General features: G+C 35.7%; 1 protein-coding gene across 2 annotated transcripts in view; it reads left to right on the plus strand.

The window, feature by feature from the left end:
- Positions 1-21,309, plus strand: part of MCCC2 (methylcrotonyl-CoA carboxylase subunit 2) — a 37,282-nt gene that overhangs the window by 7,738 nt on the left and 8,235 nt on the right. For both annotated transcript variants that reach the window (XM_064735724.1, XM_064735725.1), the window contains 11 exons: positions 130-257; positions 2,532-2,644; positions 7,573-7,686; positions 13,387-13,451; positions 14,372-14,471; positions 15,385-15,480; positions 16,656-16,728; positions 16,927-17,003; positions 19,008-19,074; positions 19,329-19,485; positions 20,258-20,372. In XM_064735724.1, the coding sequence (XP_064591794.1) occupies positions 130-257; positions 2,532-2,644; positions 7,573-7,686; positions 13,387-13,451; positions 14,372-14,471; positions 15,385-15,480; positions 16,656-16,728; positions 16,927-17,003; positions 19,008-19,074; positions 19,329-19,485; positions 20,258-20,372 (1,105 nt within the window). The remainder of the gene's footprint in view (positions 1-129; positions 258-2,531; positions 2,645-7,572; positions 7,687-13,386; positions 13,452-14,371; positions 14,472-15,384; positions 15,481-16,655; positions 16,729-16,926; positions 17,004-19,007; positions 19,075-19,328; positions 19,486-20,257; positions 20,373-21,309) is intronic.

A 21,309-nucleotide genomic window follows, 5' to 3' on the forward strand; every position in this document is an offset into this window, starting at 1 on the left:
GCAGGTGAGAAGAGCTCTCTTAGAGCATCAAGGCTTCAAGAGTCCTTGTCATGTTGCATTTCTTAACTGACATACATATTTACTCATTAGAAATACTTTTCTCTCTCATAAACTTTTTTTTATTTTTAGGACGGAATGCTTGATTGTTGCTAATGATGCAACAGTCAAAGGTGGTACCTATTATCCCATCACTGTTAAAAAACATTTACGTGCTCAAGAAATTGCAATGCAAAATCATCTCCCTTGCCTTTATTTGGGTAAGTCCCATTGCAGAAATAGCCAAGGTCCAGTGTTAAGGGCAGCTATGTGTCTGCAGATCTGACTAACCAGCAGTGTGTTTGAAGCACACCTATTCAAATGTATTTTCATCCATACTGTATTATCTTTACAGAGGGTTGGCACATCTTAACAGGGGGGTGTGTACACTCCTGCTATAGGGCTGGGTTCATAAAATACAGATGCAACTGTTAGCACTGTATCACTTCTTTCTGTCATGGATAAGCAACATTTCCTGTGGACTCATCCTGTCAATTCAAATTACATCCTCCACCAGAACGTACTTTTTTTTAAACTGTATCTGTATGAGAAAACATCCCAAGGAAATAATAAGAGTGATAAAATTGTCAAAAATATTTTGGATTAATAAATTTTTAGGATTTGGGATTAATTTTTTTCAAGCAGATATTTAATTGTATTTTATTTTACATTTTGAGTTAAGCCTATTAGATCAGTATTTAGCCAGATCAGATGTAAGGTTTGCTTACATATGCTTTTATTATAAAAGATGAACAGAGTGACAGATATCTGTAATGTATTACTGATAGTGTTTTCTTATATGGTTTTATACAAATACAAGAGGTTTCTGTCAATGTCTTCCTTTCAGCCTGAATTCCCAGTCTAATGACTTCTGAACCTATTAGCCAGTTTCAGTCAGCTTTGATAGAGAGTTGTAAGAAAGTGTGTATTCCTGTGGGTTTTGTGTATGTCAGCATCAGAAGAGAAAGACCTTCTACTCCATTTTCAAAAATAGGGCAGGTTATTCCTTGTCTGTTCAGCTTAGTTTAGCAATTTAAATATCAGCTGTTTGCCGGTCTGGATGCTTGCACTAGTTAAATAGTCAACATAAATACAGGTTCTGGCCAGCCCAAGTGTTTGAAGTTTCTTGCCCTGCTGATAAGTCAAACATGTGAATAACACCAATAGAAGGATTAGGAGAAGTGGGAACTTGAAACTGTTGGTGAGATGGATACAGGGACAAGGTGGGTGTAGATTTTGTGGGATTGCTATAGAAAGAGTCCTGAAGGGAAGGAGAGGACTAAATTTGATTTTAGTTTTTAAAAAAACAGAAGAAACTTAGCTTTGCTGTTTGCGAAACAGCTCTTACCATGTTTTTCATCTGAGTTACAAGCAAATTCTATCTGTTCAGAGAAGTCTTTTTTAGTGAGTATCAGTGAGCAATTGTGGGTGATTCTACTCTTTTAAGATCTTTTGGAATGAGGAACTGAGGGACACAGCTATGCCTTTGAAAGAAAAGTTTAGGGGTTTTATTCCGTCTTGGGAGGTATAATCCTTGAATGAACAATGTCATTCATATCTGGTGAGTTACTTTAGCCTTGCAGTTTCTGTACCTGGGCTTATTCCAGTTGATTTGAACAATGTGATAAGAGGGAGTGCTTTGTAGTCAGTCAGCACTGTGCTGCCTGTGTAATTTTCATGTTGTTTGAACTGCCTTTTCCACCAGTGATAACAGCTGCCTAGGTGCTAACTCTCATGTGGACATCTGCTGCCATTTGTCACTGAGTCAGTCACTGGTGTGGACATTTTGTTTAGGCTGCAGTCATGTAGGATGAGAGTATGCATACAGACTGGTGGTTGTACATAAAAATTAGTTGCCAGGAGCCAGAATTCTCAGAGATGCTTTATCTCCATGTGCATTTCTTCATAGTCTTCTGTCCTTCTTTGGATACCTCTCGTGAGAGGTTGTATTTTCATTAATTGGGAGCAGAGAGGTAGCTGCTATTGGAGACCTGTGAGCAGGAGGGTGTATGTATGTGCAAGGGCACATAGTAAATGAATCATCTTAAAGTTAGTTTAATGTCTTTGTTGTGAAGTTTAATTAAGCTATGAAAGAACAGAGGAGGCACCTTTTGAACTCAGTGGTGATTAGCTCTGCCTTTTTCTGGAGCTTGTGACAGAATTGTAATAGAATAGTTGAGTTAAAATTGTACATTAATAGTGTTCTTAGTTTGCAGCAAGATGAGTTTAAGTTTGTTTAAGGAGGTATGGTTGCATCTTTAAGTGTGTCTGAGTTTATTTTCCATGAAAATTATTGGGATGGATGTTATTTTGGGAGAGCTGTTTACTGTTTTTCTTCTTTATTTTTCCAAAAAGAATGTGCTATTATACCTACATTCATGGAAATATATACACAGTGATAGTAACTGCTGTATAGTTTAGGTAACATGCAGATGCTGTACCAACAAGTATGTAACGCCATTCAAACCATGCTAATATAATTCGATTCATTCTAGTTGATTCAGGAGGAGCAAATTTACCACGGCAAGCAGAAGTATTTCCAGATCGAGATCATTTTGGCCGTATTTTCTATAATCAAGCAGTCATGTCCTCACAAGGAATTCCACAGGTAATTTGCTTTTATGTAAGAATTAATGTACTAAATAGTTTTTATGCTTGCTGCCATTACCTCTTTTCAAGGCTTGTGCCCATGTTTTGTTTCTGATTGCATTGTGTTGTGCTAACCTGATGGCCCAGTCTGGGGCTTGGAAGCACTGTAAATACAGTAACTGTCCACAAAAATTCATTATAGTTTTGAAGAAACTGTCTACTTTCTTAGTGTTAATGATTTGACCTTCCTGCTCCTGTCTGGGAGTAGGAGAGAAATGGACTTGAGAATGGTATGTGGGGCCATATGAGAAAGCCCTAGAAGATCTCTTGGGACAGTTCTGCATCAGCATTGCAAAGGTGAGGACCCCCTTGAGGATGGCTAATAAATGAGACATATTTTCCACTAACAGGGGTATGTGTATATATATAAATCCATTTTATACCCTGATGTGATTTATGCTGAAGCGGCCCTAATAATAAGGTTATTTTCTAATGCGTTAATGATGCACAGAATTACTGTTAGTCACAGTTCCTGGATTTAGAAGTGCTTTTGTGTCATGGTTCACTCAGTAATACATAGGGATCGGTTTTTTGATGCAGGTGGTGTGCTAGGGAAGGAAAACTACATATTTTGCTGAATCTATTACTCATGAAGAATGTAAAACATTTGAGGATTGCTGATGGGCAGCTGTGGCTGCAGTGACAGTGAAGGGCAGGATGTACAGTCCCAATGGAGTTGAGAAAGACAGGTAACAGAATAAAGACTCAAAGGGAATTGTTAGCAGGGACCTATGAGAAGCTGCCAGGGAGAGTGGAAAAATCCATGATCTTTGAAGATAACCTACTGCAAGTAAAGGAACACTACAGAAGAGCAAACAACTGGGTAATTCACAGCCCACAGAATTGCTGTCTACTCGGTCACTCCCTACCCCTTTGTATGGTTTTGTAGCCCTCTCTTATACTGGCCTATACTCCCTTTTGCAGACCAAAACATTCAAGCTTTCTTAGCTGTTCTTCCTGCAGTGTTCCACACCTTTGATGGTCCTAGTTCATCTTCTTTTCCCGATCTTACTGTATCTTTTTAAGCATGAGGAGGAGAGACTGCACCAAAAGTCCTTAGAACAAGTCAAAAAAGCAAATTGTATGGAACTTCTTAGAACTACCAGTTCTGAAAACCAGTTCTCAGAACTAGTCTTTTTTTTTTTTCTTTGACCAGAAGGGAGAGCAGACAGCTTCCTCATTTAGCACTGAGGCACAGCAAAATTCATTTGAACTGAAGAATTCTTTCACTTTACCAGGGGAAAGTATATACAACCTTCCAACAAAACAATATATCAATAGAAGAAATAAAGACATTGTTTGAAACCTGAATTCTTTATGGGCATCTGCAAGTGGTCAGAGCAAAAAGAAGTTATGGTCATAAATCCAGGTTCTCTTTAAGACCTGTGATCTATACAATCCTGACAGATTAATCTATGGCTAATTACAGTAAGAGCTGAGGAATGCAGAACATTAAAAATTATTGAACCTCTGTTTTCTATACAGTGAGAAGAGCAAAATCTATTCTGAGTGAGAAACAGATCACACATACTGTGGAACTTGTGATGACAGTATTTATTTTCAAGAAAAAGTTCTCTACCGCACTTTGAAACCCGGAAAAAGCTGGTCATTATGCTAGCAAAGGGCTGGGATACAGTTTAATTTATGGGTGCCTGCAGTGGGCTGGTTCTTGCAAGTTATCTGTCACAGCGGTTATTTCACTCCATGTTGTCTGGTCTGTCACACAACCAGAGCCCATGGCAGTGCTATGACACAAATGCCACCATAATACCATTATTCAGTGTTCTTTTTCAGAAGGAATAAAACCCTTGAGAGACGATCGTTGCTGGATTCTGCTGCCCTGAGGCTCAGGGGGACACGATTCCAGCCGCTCACAAAAGAGACACCACTGAGGCCTTGGGCAGGGTTTTTTTGTTTTTTTGTGTTTTTTTTTTTTTTGCGGGAAGGAGTTAATAGAAGCCAGTACTTTGAGGGTGAAGTAGATGCACCAGTTAAGGATACTGTATTCAGTCTGACTCCTTACATGACAGATACTGGCTCCGCAGGATTTCTGAGGAAATGGCCTGTGTTACCTTGATAGCTTTCTGGCACATTTTGGAAGCAAGTAAGAGTTCAAATCTTCAACCATCTTTTACTCTTCCAAAGAATCCCACAGTCCATTGTCTCTATAAAAATCCAAGGCTGAAGATTCCAACAATGCACTAAATCTCTTTAGGAAGTATGACATATTTTACCTTCTGCAGTTCTTTCCTGCAGTAGAAGTAGACCACTTGTAGTGATTAGGTAGGTCTCTAGAGAAAAGCAGTGTTTAGTTAGAACAAAAATACTTAAGAGAAAAATACAGTTTGTAATCATATAAGACTCCCTGGTAGACCTAGATTGGTCCTAGTGGTTTTTTTGGAACAGCAAATGCCAAAGGAGTGATGTTTTGCTGAATTATCTTTCTTGGAGAAATTTTGGAAAACCTTATTTTTCCTAGAGAGTTCAGTCGTGATCTGCTTTGAGTAATGATTTTCAGATGTTATATCAAAGATAGATGTGTATACCCAGCTGGCAAGGCTGAAATTACTGATCTTGGACAGGACCTTTCGAGAAATGCTTGACCCTACAGTCATACTCTTGTTTCCAGCATATCTTGAAATGTATTTTACATACTTGTAAAGTTGCATTAAAAGATTGAGTTTGTTTTTCTTTACCATATGGTGTTGTATTAGGAGTAATTGTATTCATATACAGTAAGAATTAAATATAAGAAATATTTATCTTTTATTAAAACACTTTTCTGTTTGTTATGACACTGATGAAAGTTAAATTTTCCACGTATGACACTGATGAATGTTTGTCTTTAAATATTTATGGAAAACTGAGAAAAATGTTTTACTGAAGCAATCCCTTTATTTAAAAGCATGTGATAAGGGTGCATTTTGTTTGGGAGATGTATCTGCTTTGTTTTATTTCAAAGAGGCACTGTTAACGTTTGTAAATCTATTATTAGTCCTGTGCTAACAGATTGTGGTAGCTAGAACCATCTTCCCTCTCTGAGAACATGATTCTTTGGAAGATGGGATTAGGAAATTATGCTCTCTCAGATGTCCGCTCTGGTCAATTCTTCTGAGATGGGAGTCTGGATATTATTAGTTTGGTACCTGATGATCTGTGCTGTGGCTTGCTTGAAGCTCTGTTCATCAGTTCATCACTTCTTCTCAGTTTGGCCCTCAAAGTGCTTGCTTTTTCCCCCCTCTTTTGTTTTCTAGTTGCTGATATGCTTTTAATTTCCCCCTCCAATTTTACCTGTGACTAATTTATTATTCACCCACCACAGCTTAAATTACGTTGCTGTCTATATGGGTGTGAATCAGAAAGCTGTGATTAGCTCCTCATTAGCTGCTTCCCGAGCTCTCTGCGATGGGGGATGGATCACTGGATGTGAAATAGTAGAGTGTATGTGCACTCAGGACTGTTGACTGTTATTGAACACATCAATAATTTCTTTGCAGCAATTTAGAAAATTAAGTCAGGAGGTAGGACATTATTTGGAAATTTGACAGGTTTTAATAAGTAGGTTTTATTTTTTCCAGTAGATACATATTCCAGTTTTTATGTTGGAAAAAATTAACAACTGAGTTAAAGTTTACATGCAGGCACATTTTCTCAGTGTGAGCATGGTAAAATTAGGAATTGGAGAAAACACAAATCCTAGAGGGAAAAATGAAATAAACTTATTTACACCAAGTTTCTCCCATTTGTAGAGACTTAGGTTATTTTTGAATTTGCCCGGAGTTTTTTATTAAATGCACAAGAGAAGTACTGCAGATTAATCATGTGACTCTGAATATATATAGTTTTACAATCCTGAAAACTGTTTGCTGAAAAGGCTGTTTGATTTGATGACAGCAGATTGGCATATTTCATGTAGTCCTTCTTTAGATGTGCATAATGTGATTTAGAAGTTTTATTTTTCTATCCAGTGTTTTCTTCTTCTAAATTATCCTGTAACACTAATTGTTGTCACCTTGGAAATATCTTGAAACAAACTTAAAATAAAATAATGTTGTTTTCCAAGTTTTTTTTTTAGTGGTGATGTGTGTGTATATGTGTGGTTGTGAAAGAAAGTGTTTGCTTTTTTCATATGAGTATTCCTTTTCTTCTGCTCTGCAAGTGTCTTGAAAGGATCTTTGAAGATGCTCCTATGAAGGAGAAATTGAGAAACTTCCCTTCCATTATTGTCTACAGTTACAGTAATCATCATATCTGGGATCAAGTTAGTTTTGTAAATGTATCACCAAGGTATTACTGGTAGAAAATGTTCACTGGCTAGGTGTTCATCTCAAAATTAGGCAAAAGGATGAAGCAGGAATTATTCATGTTGAAGCCTATAATGAGATACTCAACACATCTCTAAAGGGCAAAATTAATTAGTTGATCCATTGAAGACCTGAAGTAGCATAATAGGAAATGGGAGAAATTTCCTTCAAAGGATGTTAACATTGGTGCAATTATGTCAATAAGCAGTAATGGAAGCCCTGACTTAAGTGTAAATACCAGGAGAAACCTATACATTTTAACCTTTAGTGTTCATGAGTAAAACCAAATTCCATGGTAGAATGTGTGTCTCTTGAAACATTATCACGTAACTAGATCATGGTACTTCATATTTGAGTTTTCCAGCAGGGTAGTCTGAAGATCATAGTTCAACAGACTGTTGAAAATGGAAGATTTCTTATTTTTAAAAGAAATGCTAAAACATAAAAAAAGTTTGCTCTATTAGACAGAAGTAATTTTGCAGTGCTGTCCAATGACCTGTATTAAAATACATAATATATTCTGACTTTGCTATTTTTAAGGGTTGGACAGTTCATTAACTTGTCCTTTTTGTTTTTCTGATAGATAGCAGTAGTCATGGGATCCTGTACAGCAGGAGGAGCATATGTACCTGCAATGGCTGATGAAAGTATTATTGTTGGGAAGCAGGGAACAATATTCCTGGGAGGGCCACCACTGGTAAGGATACAGAAGTTTCTAGTGACTGGCCTCTCTCCTCCCCTCCCCCCCAAATCATGCTGCGATAATTGTACACCTGAAACAACTGAGTCATTTCTTGGTGAGATATTTCTAGATACTCTGTAGATTAGATTGTGTTTTTAAGTATGTCTGAATGTTTCTATCCTAAATCAAATCTCTTCTGTTCATCAGAGGTATATAGATATAAATCAGACTGTGCCCAGGTGTTTTTATAGTACTGTTTTTAGATTGCTGTGCACATTTTAAATAATAAAAATTGTTTCTGTATTCAATTATGTACTCTCTAGGTTTGACACAAAATTTGAAAAATCCACAACCATGTGTATTGTATCTCAAAGTTAAAATGAAAGATAAAAGAACTTCTGAAGCAGGACTGGTCTGCTGTATTTTTATGTCAGTTTACTGCCAAAGGAGGCATGCTTACAGTGGAGTTTGTCCTAGTTCTCTCTCTCTCCTTCCATTCCTTCTGTCCTTCCATCCTTCCTTCCTTTCTTCCTTCCTTCTTTCCTGCCGTCCTTTGTAAGGAAATTGTTTCTAAGGACACTGACCTGATGATTTCCTGTGAATTAAACCTTGCATTTTTGTGGAACTCATAGTGAAATTTGTGACTGTGAAGTACTGCAATGTAAGAAAGCTTTAAAATTACAGTAGCTTGGCAGAACAAAAGGAATGCTTAAATGTGGCTTGTTATTTTAGACATAACTGTATGTCCTAGTCTAGGCTCAGTTCTATACCAATACAAATAATGATACTATAATGTCAGTCTTATGCTGACAAAGATTATTCTATTTAACACAAGCTTTATGAGAATAAAAATGAATTTTTAGTATTAAATGTTAGTGCTAGAACTAACGGAGCATCATTCGTCACAACTATTCAAGTCTCAATAAAATGTGGCTGGATAAACTTGCTACTTTAAAATAGTCAAATATGTGCCAAATTTACTGTACAAGCTGGTCTGAGGCAGCACGATGGCTTTGTTTTGGTTACAGTCTTTTGGGAACTTTAAGGTGTGCTTCCTGTGACAAAGCCAAATGTAAATCTAATGTCTCTCAAGGGTCCTTCCATCTAAAGCATGCCGAAGTGGAGAAATTGCTTTGTAACAGCATTGCTAATGAAGATACTGCTTCATTGATTTCTCTTGTAACAGAGGAGGCAAAGTCTCTTGGAAGTCACTTCCTTCAGCACTTAAAATACTAGGAAAATGTGGTGTGTCCCATTAAACTGTGGGAAAACAGCCACTGACAGATTTATTTGTTGACTGGTTCCTAAGGCAGGATTGTGTTACTCTCAAAAGTACGAAGGACTCATCCTTTAATGTGATTTAGTGTTTACCTGTGTAGCTTTTCTCTCATTTCCACAGCATATTTTTGCATTGCTTTCTTTTCCTTTAGAATGAATTTTTCCCCATTGCGTCATCTTGTTTATAAAAGTAGATTTGGCATTTTATACTTCTTTCAAAGTTCAGTGTATAGATGGCCTTTAAATTCTTGTGCAGTTTAAAAAAAAATAAAAGAAAAAAAGGAAGAAAAAAATCTTAAATCCTTTCAGAATTTAACTGGCATATGGAAAACAGGGGCACGGGACTCGCATCTGAAAGTAGAAGGATACTTTGTTCCCCACCCTAGTAAAAAAGACATTTAATTTGAAGTAATTTATTATTTTAGTGGAGGCTTTCCAAGTTGATAAGAAGAACAAAGTAATCAGGAAAAGCAGATTAAGTAATGAATAGCAACTGTGCAATGTAATGGTAATTTATTTACTGCTCATTAGGATTTTGTTGTTAGACATTTGACAGTAATTGTTTCAAATGTCCTATCTAGGTTTCTGTTCTTTTTTATCTTGTTTGTACTAGTGTTTTTCCACTTGTTTTTAGGTAAACATAGACAAATCGTCCTCAAAATTAAGTAATTCTCTATAAATACATCACTGTAATTTAGATACTTGGAGTTTCTTGCTGAAAGTGGCATATGCACGAAAGAATATACTATTTGAGAATATTAGTTGAGTGAGTAACATGTAATTTGTACGACTTTCCTTTGAGATAAGAAGACTAGTGTGATGAAAGACATGAACTTTGTTCATCAGAGTGTTAGTAGGTTCGTTACTATAACTAGGAGTAATTTCCCTGGTTGCAGGAACACCTGAGCTGTTCAAGTACAAACCTTTTTAGGAGGTTTTCAGTGAGACATCTAATACCCAGTGTGACCCAGAAAACTGGATTGGAAGATTTAAAAAAGAGAACCAGATGCTTGTTCTCTGGGAATGGTCATCATTTAACATCACAAGGCAATTTAGATCATATGTGTATGCCACTGAGATGTAGCTCATAAGACTTTTGCCAGGATAGACATCTGGAAAAGGATGACCTGAGTCAGGCCTCAAGAGGAAGACTTGACTAGGGAAGTCAGTGACTGCAAGAGTGTTGTGATGTTAAAAAGTTTTTAAGTCTTTCCCCATTTCCAGAGGAAGATTTCACAACTATCCTCCAATTTAATTTGTTTCTTAGCAACCTGCAGATGTAATGATCCTTGTCTTTGTGCGTATATGTCAAACTTTATTATCTCCACCTGTCAGCCTTTCTGTTCTGTAGAGCTTTTCATATTCTCACTGAAAATATTCTACTTGCCTACTTCTAAGCTTCAAAACTACTTCAGACTCCCACAGAAACACCCATTCCATGCTGTAGCAGATATTGTAGCTGTTATTGAGTAAGCTCTGTTCCCCAAAACGTCTTTCCTATATAAAGGAAATTGGATTGGATTTTATTGCTTACCTGCCTAAAACAAAACATCCTGAGGAAGTGAAAAAAGAAATATCCCTCATGTTACTTATAATTAGTCTTGAGATGTGTACAATAAAAAAAAAAAAATCTGAATTGTAGGTACAGTCCACCATCTAAAATGGAAGTTTTCTTGGCCTCCTTTTTTGGAAAGGTGAGGAGTAATGACTTCATAGACAGACAGATCTCAATAGAAGAGGACAAGTGTCACAGTAGCAGTAATATTCAGGCCATTCTTCTGCATTTTCTCAAGTGGAATATCTGTATCCTTATCTTTGGCAGTACTGCTTGGTAGTTCAGGCCGTCATGTAAATCTATAGGCTCTTGTTCCAGAAACTTCTGATTCTTCCTTCCTGAGGTAAAATTTGCTACTTTCTGTGCTCAGAGGTGAAAAAAGTCTGGTAAAAATAGGGAATAAGTTTTTCAAATTCATGTGCATTTATGTACTGGGGAGTTTACTCCATGTTGGCCTCATCTGTTATGAGGAAAATACATATTATAGCTAAAGTTTACATTTATAGCTTTCAATAATTTCTAGCTGAAGTAGCTTGAGCAGGTGTTTATTAGGAAATGCCCAGATATATTTTTGAGACTCTTACTTGCAGTCTGTTAGAATTTAAAGACCTTTAAGGTAACTTCAACCACTAACTCTAAGTAACTTTAACTGTTACTTAAACTCTACAGTTTGTAGAATGCTCTGCTCCACTACCTTATCTGGAAAGGTGATGAAGCATATATACTAGTTCTCACCTACTATGACAAAGTAAGACACGTTTGGGCTGCAAGGTGCAGCTCTGAGCACTCCAGAATGAGCCTGAATGAGCCAGTGAAAATCCATGAAGATGATGGAGTGGAGCATCTGTAAAATTAAGAGGGTGTGAGAGAGATGAGACTCTTCAATCTGGTGAGTTGTAGGGCAGATCTATCCACAGCTTGCAAGGGGGAGTAAAGATAGCAGAGCCAAGCTCTTTGTTGGTACTCTGTGGTAGGTCAAGAGGCTGCCAGGCAGAAACTGAAATACAGGAAGTTTTTTTTAGTTGTAAGAAAACATTTGCTGTAAGGCTGGTCATGCCAAACCAAGTTGTCCAGAGAGTTTGTGGAATCCTTTCTTGAGCTATTCAAAACTCATGGTCATTACATGGTCATTAGCAACCTTCTCTGGTTGACCCTGCTTTGCAATCTCACATGGTGGCAGACAGAGTCCTCAGCTCCAATATTGTGATTTGGAGAACGAAAACTTCACCTCTCTGGAAAAATAAAATAGCTTTTTTTGTAAAATATCTTAAAATTAATCTCTGGATTTCTGTGCCAATGGAAATGATTGCACTATTCAGCTTTGTGCAAAGTTCTGCAGTAGTTAATAGTTTGTTATAACTGGTTGCATAGTGACAGATGTATGTAATTATTTTAGAGAATCATAGAAAGAAACCATATATCAAATGATGGAATCACTTATCTTATAATACACCCTAAAGGTCATTGAGTCTCGCCATTAACCTCACACTGCCAAATGTATCACTAAACTGCATTAAACCCTAAAATTCCACATCTGTAGGCATTTAAATACCTCTGGGGATGGTGACTCAGCGACTACTCTGGACAACCTGTTCCAATGCTGCATAACCTTTCCAGTGAAGAAATCTTTCTCACTTCTCTTAGAAGTATCTTATGTTCACTGTTTAATGAAGACTTACATTAATTGTCTCTGACAGAAAATTTCCATTTATTAGTATGCCATACCTTCATATTCCATGGGTAATTCAAATTTCAAAGCAAGAATCCACTGTTGAAGAACTATCTATACTTAAATTTGCAAATTTGACAGTTTGGAATTGTGTGTGAAAATATAGATATGTGTTTATATAATTGGTGTGCTTCATTGTTAGATATGAAACTTGGAAACTGAAATCTGTTTTGGAAATTATGATAGTTTTCCCTTCCCTTGCTTGTACTCTACCTCGGTAATCTCTGTGAATGGTTTCTCCAGCTTTCAAGGAATCCTTTTCAAAGCACTTACTGTAGCATAGAAATGCCTCAAGAAGTCTTCTAAGTTGTTTTTTTTCTTTTAACCCCACTAGTAAATGGTACTGTTTTGTTCTAAGAAGGAGACCATTCACTTTGAAATTACCCTTTCAGGTCTAAGATTACACAGATCTAGGCTTTGGATTGTGCGGTCCAGGTACTTTTATGGAGATGTTGTACTTGATCCAAGCAGTTACATGCCACTGATATGCTCTTTTAAGCACTAACTTACTGTATATTTACTGGAAGGTTTAGAAAATAAAAACTTCTAATGGTTGTTTAAACTACTAATGTTAGTATTTAATGATAATAATAGTACTATAGTATTTAAATTTATAGTAATAATAGTACTAATAGTGCTAATTAATAATTAATAGTAGTAATAGTAATAATAGTATTTAAATTACTATTTAAACTAGTAAGTTAAAATTCACAGAAGTGTTTACATAGAGAGAGCAAAATTGAAAAATCCTAGGTTTCCGGTGTATTGTTTGCTTGAAACAATGCTTGGAAATATCCCATTTGAAATTTCATAGTAAGTGCTCAGAAAATTTTAGTGAAAAAGCATATTTATGAATCTGAAGGATGTGTAAGTGTATGCACACAAATTATGAACACAGCAGTAAGTATAACAGTGGGGAGTATCTTTGTAAGTAAAAACTACATATTAACACTAGAATAAGCATGCAAAGTCAAAGAACAAAAATTTACAAGATTCAGTGTTGTCATATTTTGATGCTCTGAGGGAGAGAAAAAATATGATTAATGAAGAAGAATTTTGCAAAGATCTCTATTATTACTGTACCTAAGATGGTATAAATATTAATGCAGGACAAGTGTCAACTGTGGAGCTCATTTTCCTTTCCTTGTGTTAGGTTAAAGCAGCAACAGGTGAACAGGTATCAGCAGAGGATCTTGGAGGGGCAGATCTTCACTGCAGGTTTAAAGAAATATTTTCCCAGAGTTAATTTCTTCCATATGGTAGACTTCCCCTCCCCCTTTCCCTCCCCCTCCCCCTTCCTTTCCCCTTCTCCTCCCCTTTCCCTTCTTTTATTTTATTTTGATTTTAGATCTTTGTTAAGCTGTGTTTACCTTTTGAAAATTATCTCTGTATTATCTGATGCAGACTGATTGTTTTATAGTTAGAATATCACAGTTACATTGTGTTAGTCTGGTTAGCATTGCTTTCTTCATTTACTTTAAAATGCATGTCTAGTGTACTTCAGCATCATGCATAATATGGCGGACTTTAATACTGAGTGTTAACAGAATATGTATTGAGAAAGATAATGCATTTTGCAAATTGTATCTTTCTTACTGTCATGTAGAATTCACTACAAGCAAGATCAAAATAGCTTGTACTTTTTGTAAAAAATACTTCTTAGCAAACCCAAAAAACATGTGCACATTCAAGTTCTGCAATAAATAATAAATAAAATTAGGTATTATTGCACAGTAAGTTATGCGTTGCTGTATAATAAACACTTACTTGTTTCTTCAATTTGAAGTGAATAAAGAATTATTTTGAAGGGCACTTCATGCCCTTTTTGTAAATATGTTTTTCTTTATAATTGAAATTAATTTTTACGGCACATGAACAATGCTTGTTATATTTTATATTGCCATTTAGATTTTTTGTTTCCTGCATTTTATTTCACGTCTGATAACTTGAATGAACTATTTTGAAGATAAGGTCAGGCATGGGTTTATTTTTAAAGTAATTTCATAATAAAACAGAGCTGAATTGTTTCATCTATATTTTCAAGGTCTAAGAAGCTTTAAAATGTCAAGTTTTCATCATCTGATTTATGTTGTTTTTTTCCCTGAAGTATTCATCTTTCTATTGTTGTTTATGTACAGAAAATCTGGTGTAACAGATCATTATGCTTTGGATGACAATCATGCACTTCATCTGGCAAGGAAAGTTGTAAGAAGTTTGAATCTCCGGAAGAAAGTAGATGTAAGTGTATAGAGTCTGAAAACACTGCATTGTTGAACTTTTGAATGTTTTTCTCTGCCTGATTGATATAACACTTGTTTTATAGAGCACATGTTTGTCTATGACTTTACACATCTAAAAATGAAAGTTACGGTTCTTGTCCTTAAATATTTCTCTGATGCTTCAGTTCTGTAATTACATTTCTGCTGTATTATTCCAAATAAAACTACTGGGATTAAATGCAGGAATGAAGCCACTAGAAGAGTGCTTCAGAGTCATAGAATTGCACTTTTAGATTAATCCGGTCTTGCAAGACACTTAATTTTAAACCCACATGATTGTTTTCCGTGGACTTAAAATTAGACACCTGCTAAAGCATCTTTTTGAGTAGACATTTTCTGAGATTATTAAGGTGTTGAAAACCAAGTGGATAGACCTAAATCTTGACGATGAATTGTATTGATTTAAGAATTCCTTGTAGTAAATGGGATGGATAGCATATGGGGGTGGAATTGCTGTATTGTATTTTAGTAGGAGATATGAGAGGGTGAATGGAAGTTCAAGGAAGGCAAGGTACTGCATTCAGTTGTGTGACAAAATCTTCAGCTGTTTCTCAGAATGCTGCCTGCCTTAGAGGGCACAGAGGGAAAATAAGCAAACAGGAGGACATGCCTGATTTTTTATAACATGGAAGAAGGGGAGCACATATGGACATGTATGCAGGAGTAGGAAAAAGGTAACAGTAAGTGAGAAACTGTTATCAACCTTCAGTTTAGGAAACTTGGTCTTTGTGCAAAATGACAAGCCAATACAGGCATTTTAATTTTGTTGGCGAAGAGAAGTCTGTGCTCAAGGAAATTGACAAATTAATTGTTTGAATGTTTAAGTCATAATGTGAACTTTGTTGTGTAAATTGTTTGTTAAATTGCTATAGGTGACTATAGAACCGTCAGAAGAGCCTTTATTTCCAGCTGATGAAATATATGGAATAGTTGGTGATCAGCTAAAAAGAAATTTTGATGTCAAAGAGGTATGAGTATTAATGCAAGATCCATATGCCCATATATACATACATCTATTTTGTTGCAGGAAATCACTCTTTGTATTGTCATAATTGATAATACCTGATTTGGGTACTTACTTCTTTATATTTTTGTCCAGCAGATGCATTGTAATAGCAGTGACTTGTTGAAAATATAATGAGTTTTGGTTATACTTTAGAAAAGGATGTACAAGGATGAGAGATAGGTAACATTCTGAAAAAGCTGACAGAAATGGGAACTCCTCTTTGGCAAAGTATTCTATGGACTTGCCCACGGATATGAAGGCTTTCTTTTTCTGTCAGTCCTGTGAAAGATTGTTTAAGGATTTATGGCGTATAGGCACACCAAACAATTGAGCCTTGTCCCAATGGTGTACAAAGACTATTGTACCCTACTGCAGGTTTAGTGTAATTATCTGCCTTGGAACCTTCATATGAGCTAACAGGCTTTCTCATATTTTCCACAAATCTCACATTCAGAGCCTTTTTCACCACTAGCCAAGTATGTATTTTAGGAGGAGTCTTAATATGTACCCATCTTAAAATATTTCGCAGAAATTACTAGGATTTGCTTTGCATTCAGGGGAAAGAGAGATGAACAGTTTCATTGAGTTTCTTCACTCTCAAATGTTTAAGAGTTTGGATTTATGTTCCTTTTAAGTGGAAATAAGTATCATCTGGCAAATCTTGCTAGCAGTGGATCTGTACTTATAAAAATGGCTCCTTTGCATCAAATCAGATCTTCATTATTTTTGTATGTCACAAACTCAAGCAAGCCTAGAAATAATCATATCTCTAAGAAAGTGACTCATGACTGTACATGTGTTTCCTTTACAAACAAGAGGCTATTGATTAACTTTTAATATAAGCAGTGGTTTTGCTTTGAAATTCAACTAATGAGGAAAACATTGTTCCTGTGTAATTTAGCTATTTGGTTAGAACATTCTTATCTTGAAAATCCATTTCTTACAAACATGTGAGTGAATCACACTTAGAAAACGAAATGGGCTTTGCCTGCCATCCAGACTGTTTGTATGGTGGACTGCTTGATGTTCTATAAATAGAAAGGTTTTAAGTTATATCTTGTCGTGGCCGTCCTTTCTAAACAATTAAAAACATTGAAGGATTAAGAGTTTAATGTTATTTTTCCATTTCTTCTTAAGGTCATTGCTAGAATTGTAGATGGAAGTAGATTTGATGAATTTAAAGCCTTGTATGGGGATACTTTAGTTACAGGTAAGTAGAAATATAGTTATTCTGTATACGTTCCCACTGATTTTATAGTTGGATTTATTCTGGCTCACCACTGATATTTTTAATATGTTTATTTTCAGAAGAATAGCATTTTTTGTTGCCAGGAGAAAGTCTTACCTTTATATGCTATGGAAAAATAAATACATGTGGAAGTTTATGAATTAATCTCTTGTCCTTTAGGATTTGCAAGAATTTTTGGTTACCCAGTAGGAATAATTGGAAACAATGGAGTTCTTTTCTCGGAGTCAGCAAAAAAGGTAAGTAGATTATTATCTTCTTTGCCATTGAGAAACAAAACTTCTGGTGGACAACTTGCTCTTGAGAGGAGGAACTTTTTTAAATAATGAAAGAGAACTGGCTCCGTGTTTTTCATATAAATGTGGAACAGGTATAAGCTGTTAATAAACTGAAAAAAAACCTGACCATAATTTAGAAAAGGAGTCTGGTAGATTTTTCTGATGTGAAGAAGATCACCAACATCAGAACAGCATTTGGATTTGTGTGAATACAGCATAGTTGAACTAGTATATCCTGAAACTTGCGTCTGTTGCAAGACAAGTCCATCCTGATTACATCAGATACCCTATTGGGTATTTCTAAACTCTAAACCATGAAGGATATGGAAAATCACATCTTTGTTTTTGTAATAACTGGAAAATCTTAAACCTGAATTCCAGTACTCAGTTCATTGGTTTACCAGTTTTAATTTTCATATTTTGCTGGCTTAGAATAATGATTTAGTACCTGTGCGGTCTTTTCAAAATCTGTGAGCTAAAACACCTGTTATGTGAATAAAAGGCTGTATATGAAGGAATATTGTGATTTTTATCACAATTAACAGTGCTTTACGGTTTGAACTTAAGGGAATGATGGTGATAAAGAGTATCTGGGTATTGCAAAGTGTTTACCTTGGTCTGTGTTGCTTGCTTTAGTTCTTTATTTTTTTCAAGAAACAACTGTCAGTTGAATTTTTTGTAATAGCAATTATAGATGCTAGTTTTATTCTAACAAGCTTCTTGAGCTAACAGTGAGGAAATTGGTATTGAGAATATACAGAAAAAGGAAATATTCATGAAAGGTGGAGAAAGGAAGTAATTTTACTGGATTTATTGCTGTTATAATACGCAAAATGTAGTTTCATGTGCTGAAGGAATACTTCCAACTTGAAGCACTGTAGTACCTGACATTTTTTTCATCTGAAACTTGTTTTAACAGTTAGAAAATAACTCTTGCAATATTTCTAATAGGTTCATTATTTTTCTAACATTTTAGTACTACAACTTTTTTTCCTAACAATGAAAAAAAAGTAAGAAATCTTCATTTTCTGACTTTTACTGGCATTTCACTTCTCTAAAAGGAAATTCAGCTCTAGAGAAACATTTGTCCATGATACTGGTTCTATAAGCAATATCCTTAGCAGTACTCCTTTCTTTTCTTGCATTTTTGTAATGAATTGTTGCACATTTTCCCCGTGATCATCACTGTGCTATTCACATGTTTCTCTGAAGGTTATACTTAATTATTTTTCTCACTTTTTTCTTTTTATAACCTTTGCAGGTTTTATTTAGTGAAGATGTTAGATATTTTTTTCGGTTGTTGTGCTACATAGCCTTGTTTTATTTTGTTTACCAGCAAGTGTATGAATAAGCTGAGGAACTTTATTGATTTAGATTGGTTGAAACAGAGGCTTGGAATCTACTATTTGTAACTTTGGTGGGAAATTGGTCTTTTGCTAGTAAATAGGGAGAGGGCATCTGCCCTCAGGAAAGAGAGAAAATGTTACAGCAATTGGCAAGGTCATGGGTAAATAATGTATATGGGCCTTTCTCAGTTTTAGAGAATACTTTTATTTTGTACAGAAAATGGAGAGATAGGTTTTTCTGACTGAGTGACTTGATTTCTCTGACACAGTCTTACCAAGTCAATGTCAGAAGCCACACTGGCGCTGTCCATGGCTTAACTGCATATTGGCTGCGTCACAGCAGTGGACCTTTTCAGTATTAGTAGTAATGCTTTTTAAGGATATTATTTGTTTTACCCATGGTCTCACACAGTTTTGGAGACCTCTTACTTCTGCTACAGTGAATGCATGTTTTGCAGTTAACTTTGGGTGAAGGAGAAGTAGTATAGCATTTCCTGATGGAAATACTGTGATGGACTTCTGTGGAAGGATTTAGCACAGGCTTCAGGATGCTGGTAGTGATAGCTTCATTTTTCCAACTTTTAATGGCTTACTCTTTTATTTTTTTTCCTCTCCACAGGGTACACATTTTATCCAGTTGTGTTGCCAGAGAAATATTCCCATTGTGTTTTTGCAGAATATTACAGGTGAGTAAGATCAAGTTTTTGAGGTTTCACTTCGTTGTAGACTTTGCTGGTAATTGTTGAGTCTGTGTTCTAGACAGCCTCTTGTGTGCTGTGTAGTACTTACATCTCCAGCCTGTCAGCAGCTGGTGAAAGCCTTGCCTTATGACTTGCTCCTCAGTTCTTTCTGCAATGTGCTGTGAAGCACACAGTATGACATAGGGCACAGTATTATAATATAAACTGGTGAGCCTTTTGTTCTTGTTGTATTTCTTCAGGTTTCATGGTTGGCAGAGAATATGAGGCTGGAGGGATAGCAAAAGATGGTGCCAAGATGGTAACTGCTGTAGCTTGTGCTAATGTACCTAAAATAACTGTCATTATCGGTGGCTCTTATGGAGCTGGAAACTATGGGATGTGTGGAAGAGCCTATAGGTAAGTGTTGCTTCAAATCGTTACAGCAGACAGAAATAATTTAAGAAAACATAACCTTAAAGTACCATTCCAAAAAACCATCTGAACTCTTGAAGAAGTTGTGCGATTTGGAAAAGAAAAGAGTTCTTAATGAATATGCTCATAAGTAAATAACAGCCTGAAATTTGTAGACACTGATAAGGGTCATGATTCACCTTGAATTAGGTGACAGAGGAGACCTTCTAAAAGTAAACCTGTTCATATCTTTTTCTCCTATATCAGTTCTTGGCAGAAAAATTGTAGTCTTAAACAATCATTGGGCAGTATAAGCTGGTCCTTTATTCTGCATTCATAGGAAAAGTGTATCAGCTTGTGTAAAAATCCCTTATTCACTTCAATCAGCCTGTTTTTATGAATAAGGTTTGTATAACACCTAAAGGTTTTTTTGTTGCCCTTTGGACATGGCTTATTTGATTTTTTAAATTTAGTTTTTCAAGGCTTCCTATGCTATTGAAGTTGGGATGTTAAGGACAAAATTTCCTGTGGGTTGGGAATAGGAGCTGAAGAGATCCAACAAAGAGAAATTTTTAAAAAAAGGTGAATAATAGAAATGACCAGAATTTTTACATTTTTAAATGTAATGCTGCAAGCATTGAAGTATGTTAATGTACCTTTTAAAAAATGTTATTTTGTAGAATTGTCATACATAACAATGTATTCTTAGTTGAGTGAAAATTCTTCACCAGGAAATGTGACAAAGTCTTACTTTGATGTTTAATATGTATTTTTTCAGTCCAAGATTTTTATATATGTGGCCAAATGCTCGCATATCGGTGATGGGAGGGGAACAAGCTGCAACTGTTCTAGCTACAATAGCTAAGGACCAAAAAGCAAGGGAGGGAAAACAGGTATATCTTTCTTCTTCACTTACTCTTTTACTGGAGTTGGTCACTTGGTGAGCTAGGAAGGGGTGAAAGAGAGTGAGTCACCAGTGAATTATCCCAGTGCCAACTAGTGCACTGACAAACTTGAAGAATTTGTGAAAGGTTATTGCTTACTTCTTTGAAAAGTGAAGATCATTCATATACCATTGTATTTTTGTACTTTGTGCAACAAGTTATTAGTTCTACCTGAGATAAGCAACCAGGAATCCTCCTTGGCTTGGGAGTATGAAGAGAAATGTTGGGAAGAGTGTCTTTCCAATTATGAAGGTGGCAGTTTTAGAGAGATCTTTAAATGATTCACTGATTGAGAATTATGAAACTAGTAACAGCAGAAGTCTGGAGAGGTTTGGAAAAGTTTTTGCTCATTTCAACATTTTAATTGAAAATTAGAGGTATATTGTTTATGTAATAAACATATCTTACTAAATCTTATAGTAATATTTTATAGTTTCACTGTACACTCTTTTCTGCTTTCTGCTGAGTTGTTTTTTTTTTTAATTGCAAGGTTTATGGTTATACTACTGCTTTGATCCCATAAGAAGTGGTTTTATTGATGTCCAAAATTGTTCATATTTATCATAAGTAGTTAATCAGAATAGTGAAGCAATAGGAACATATTATCTCAATGTTACTACTTTTCAACACTTGACTTGTTCTTTCTGTGGGTAGAATATACTCACCCTTATCTCTCTCTGTCTTAATTTCCCAAACCCATGATACCCAGAAAGAAGGTCAAGAAAAATAATTAGTAGTAGTTAAATGCCAGTCAAATGTGGTAGAAACCTGAAAGTTTTCTGAATTGCTATTACCAGTCTGGATCACACTGGATCTAACGCAGTGTTAGAATACTGCAGACTTACTTTATTAAAAAATCCTGCCAAAGGCAACCCAATTTTTTTTT

Source organism: Zonotrichia leucophrys, chromosome Z, assembly GCF_028769735.1.
Source record: "Zonotrichia leucophrys gambelii isolate GWCS_2022_RI chromosome Z, RI_Zleu_2.0, whole genome shotgun sequence".
NCBI lineage: Eukaryota > Metazoa > Chordata > Aves > Passeriformes > Passerellidae > Zonotrichia > Zonotrichia leucophrys.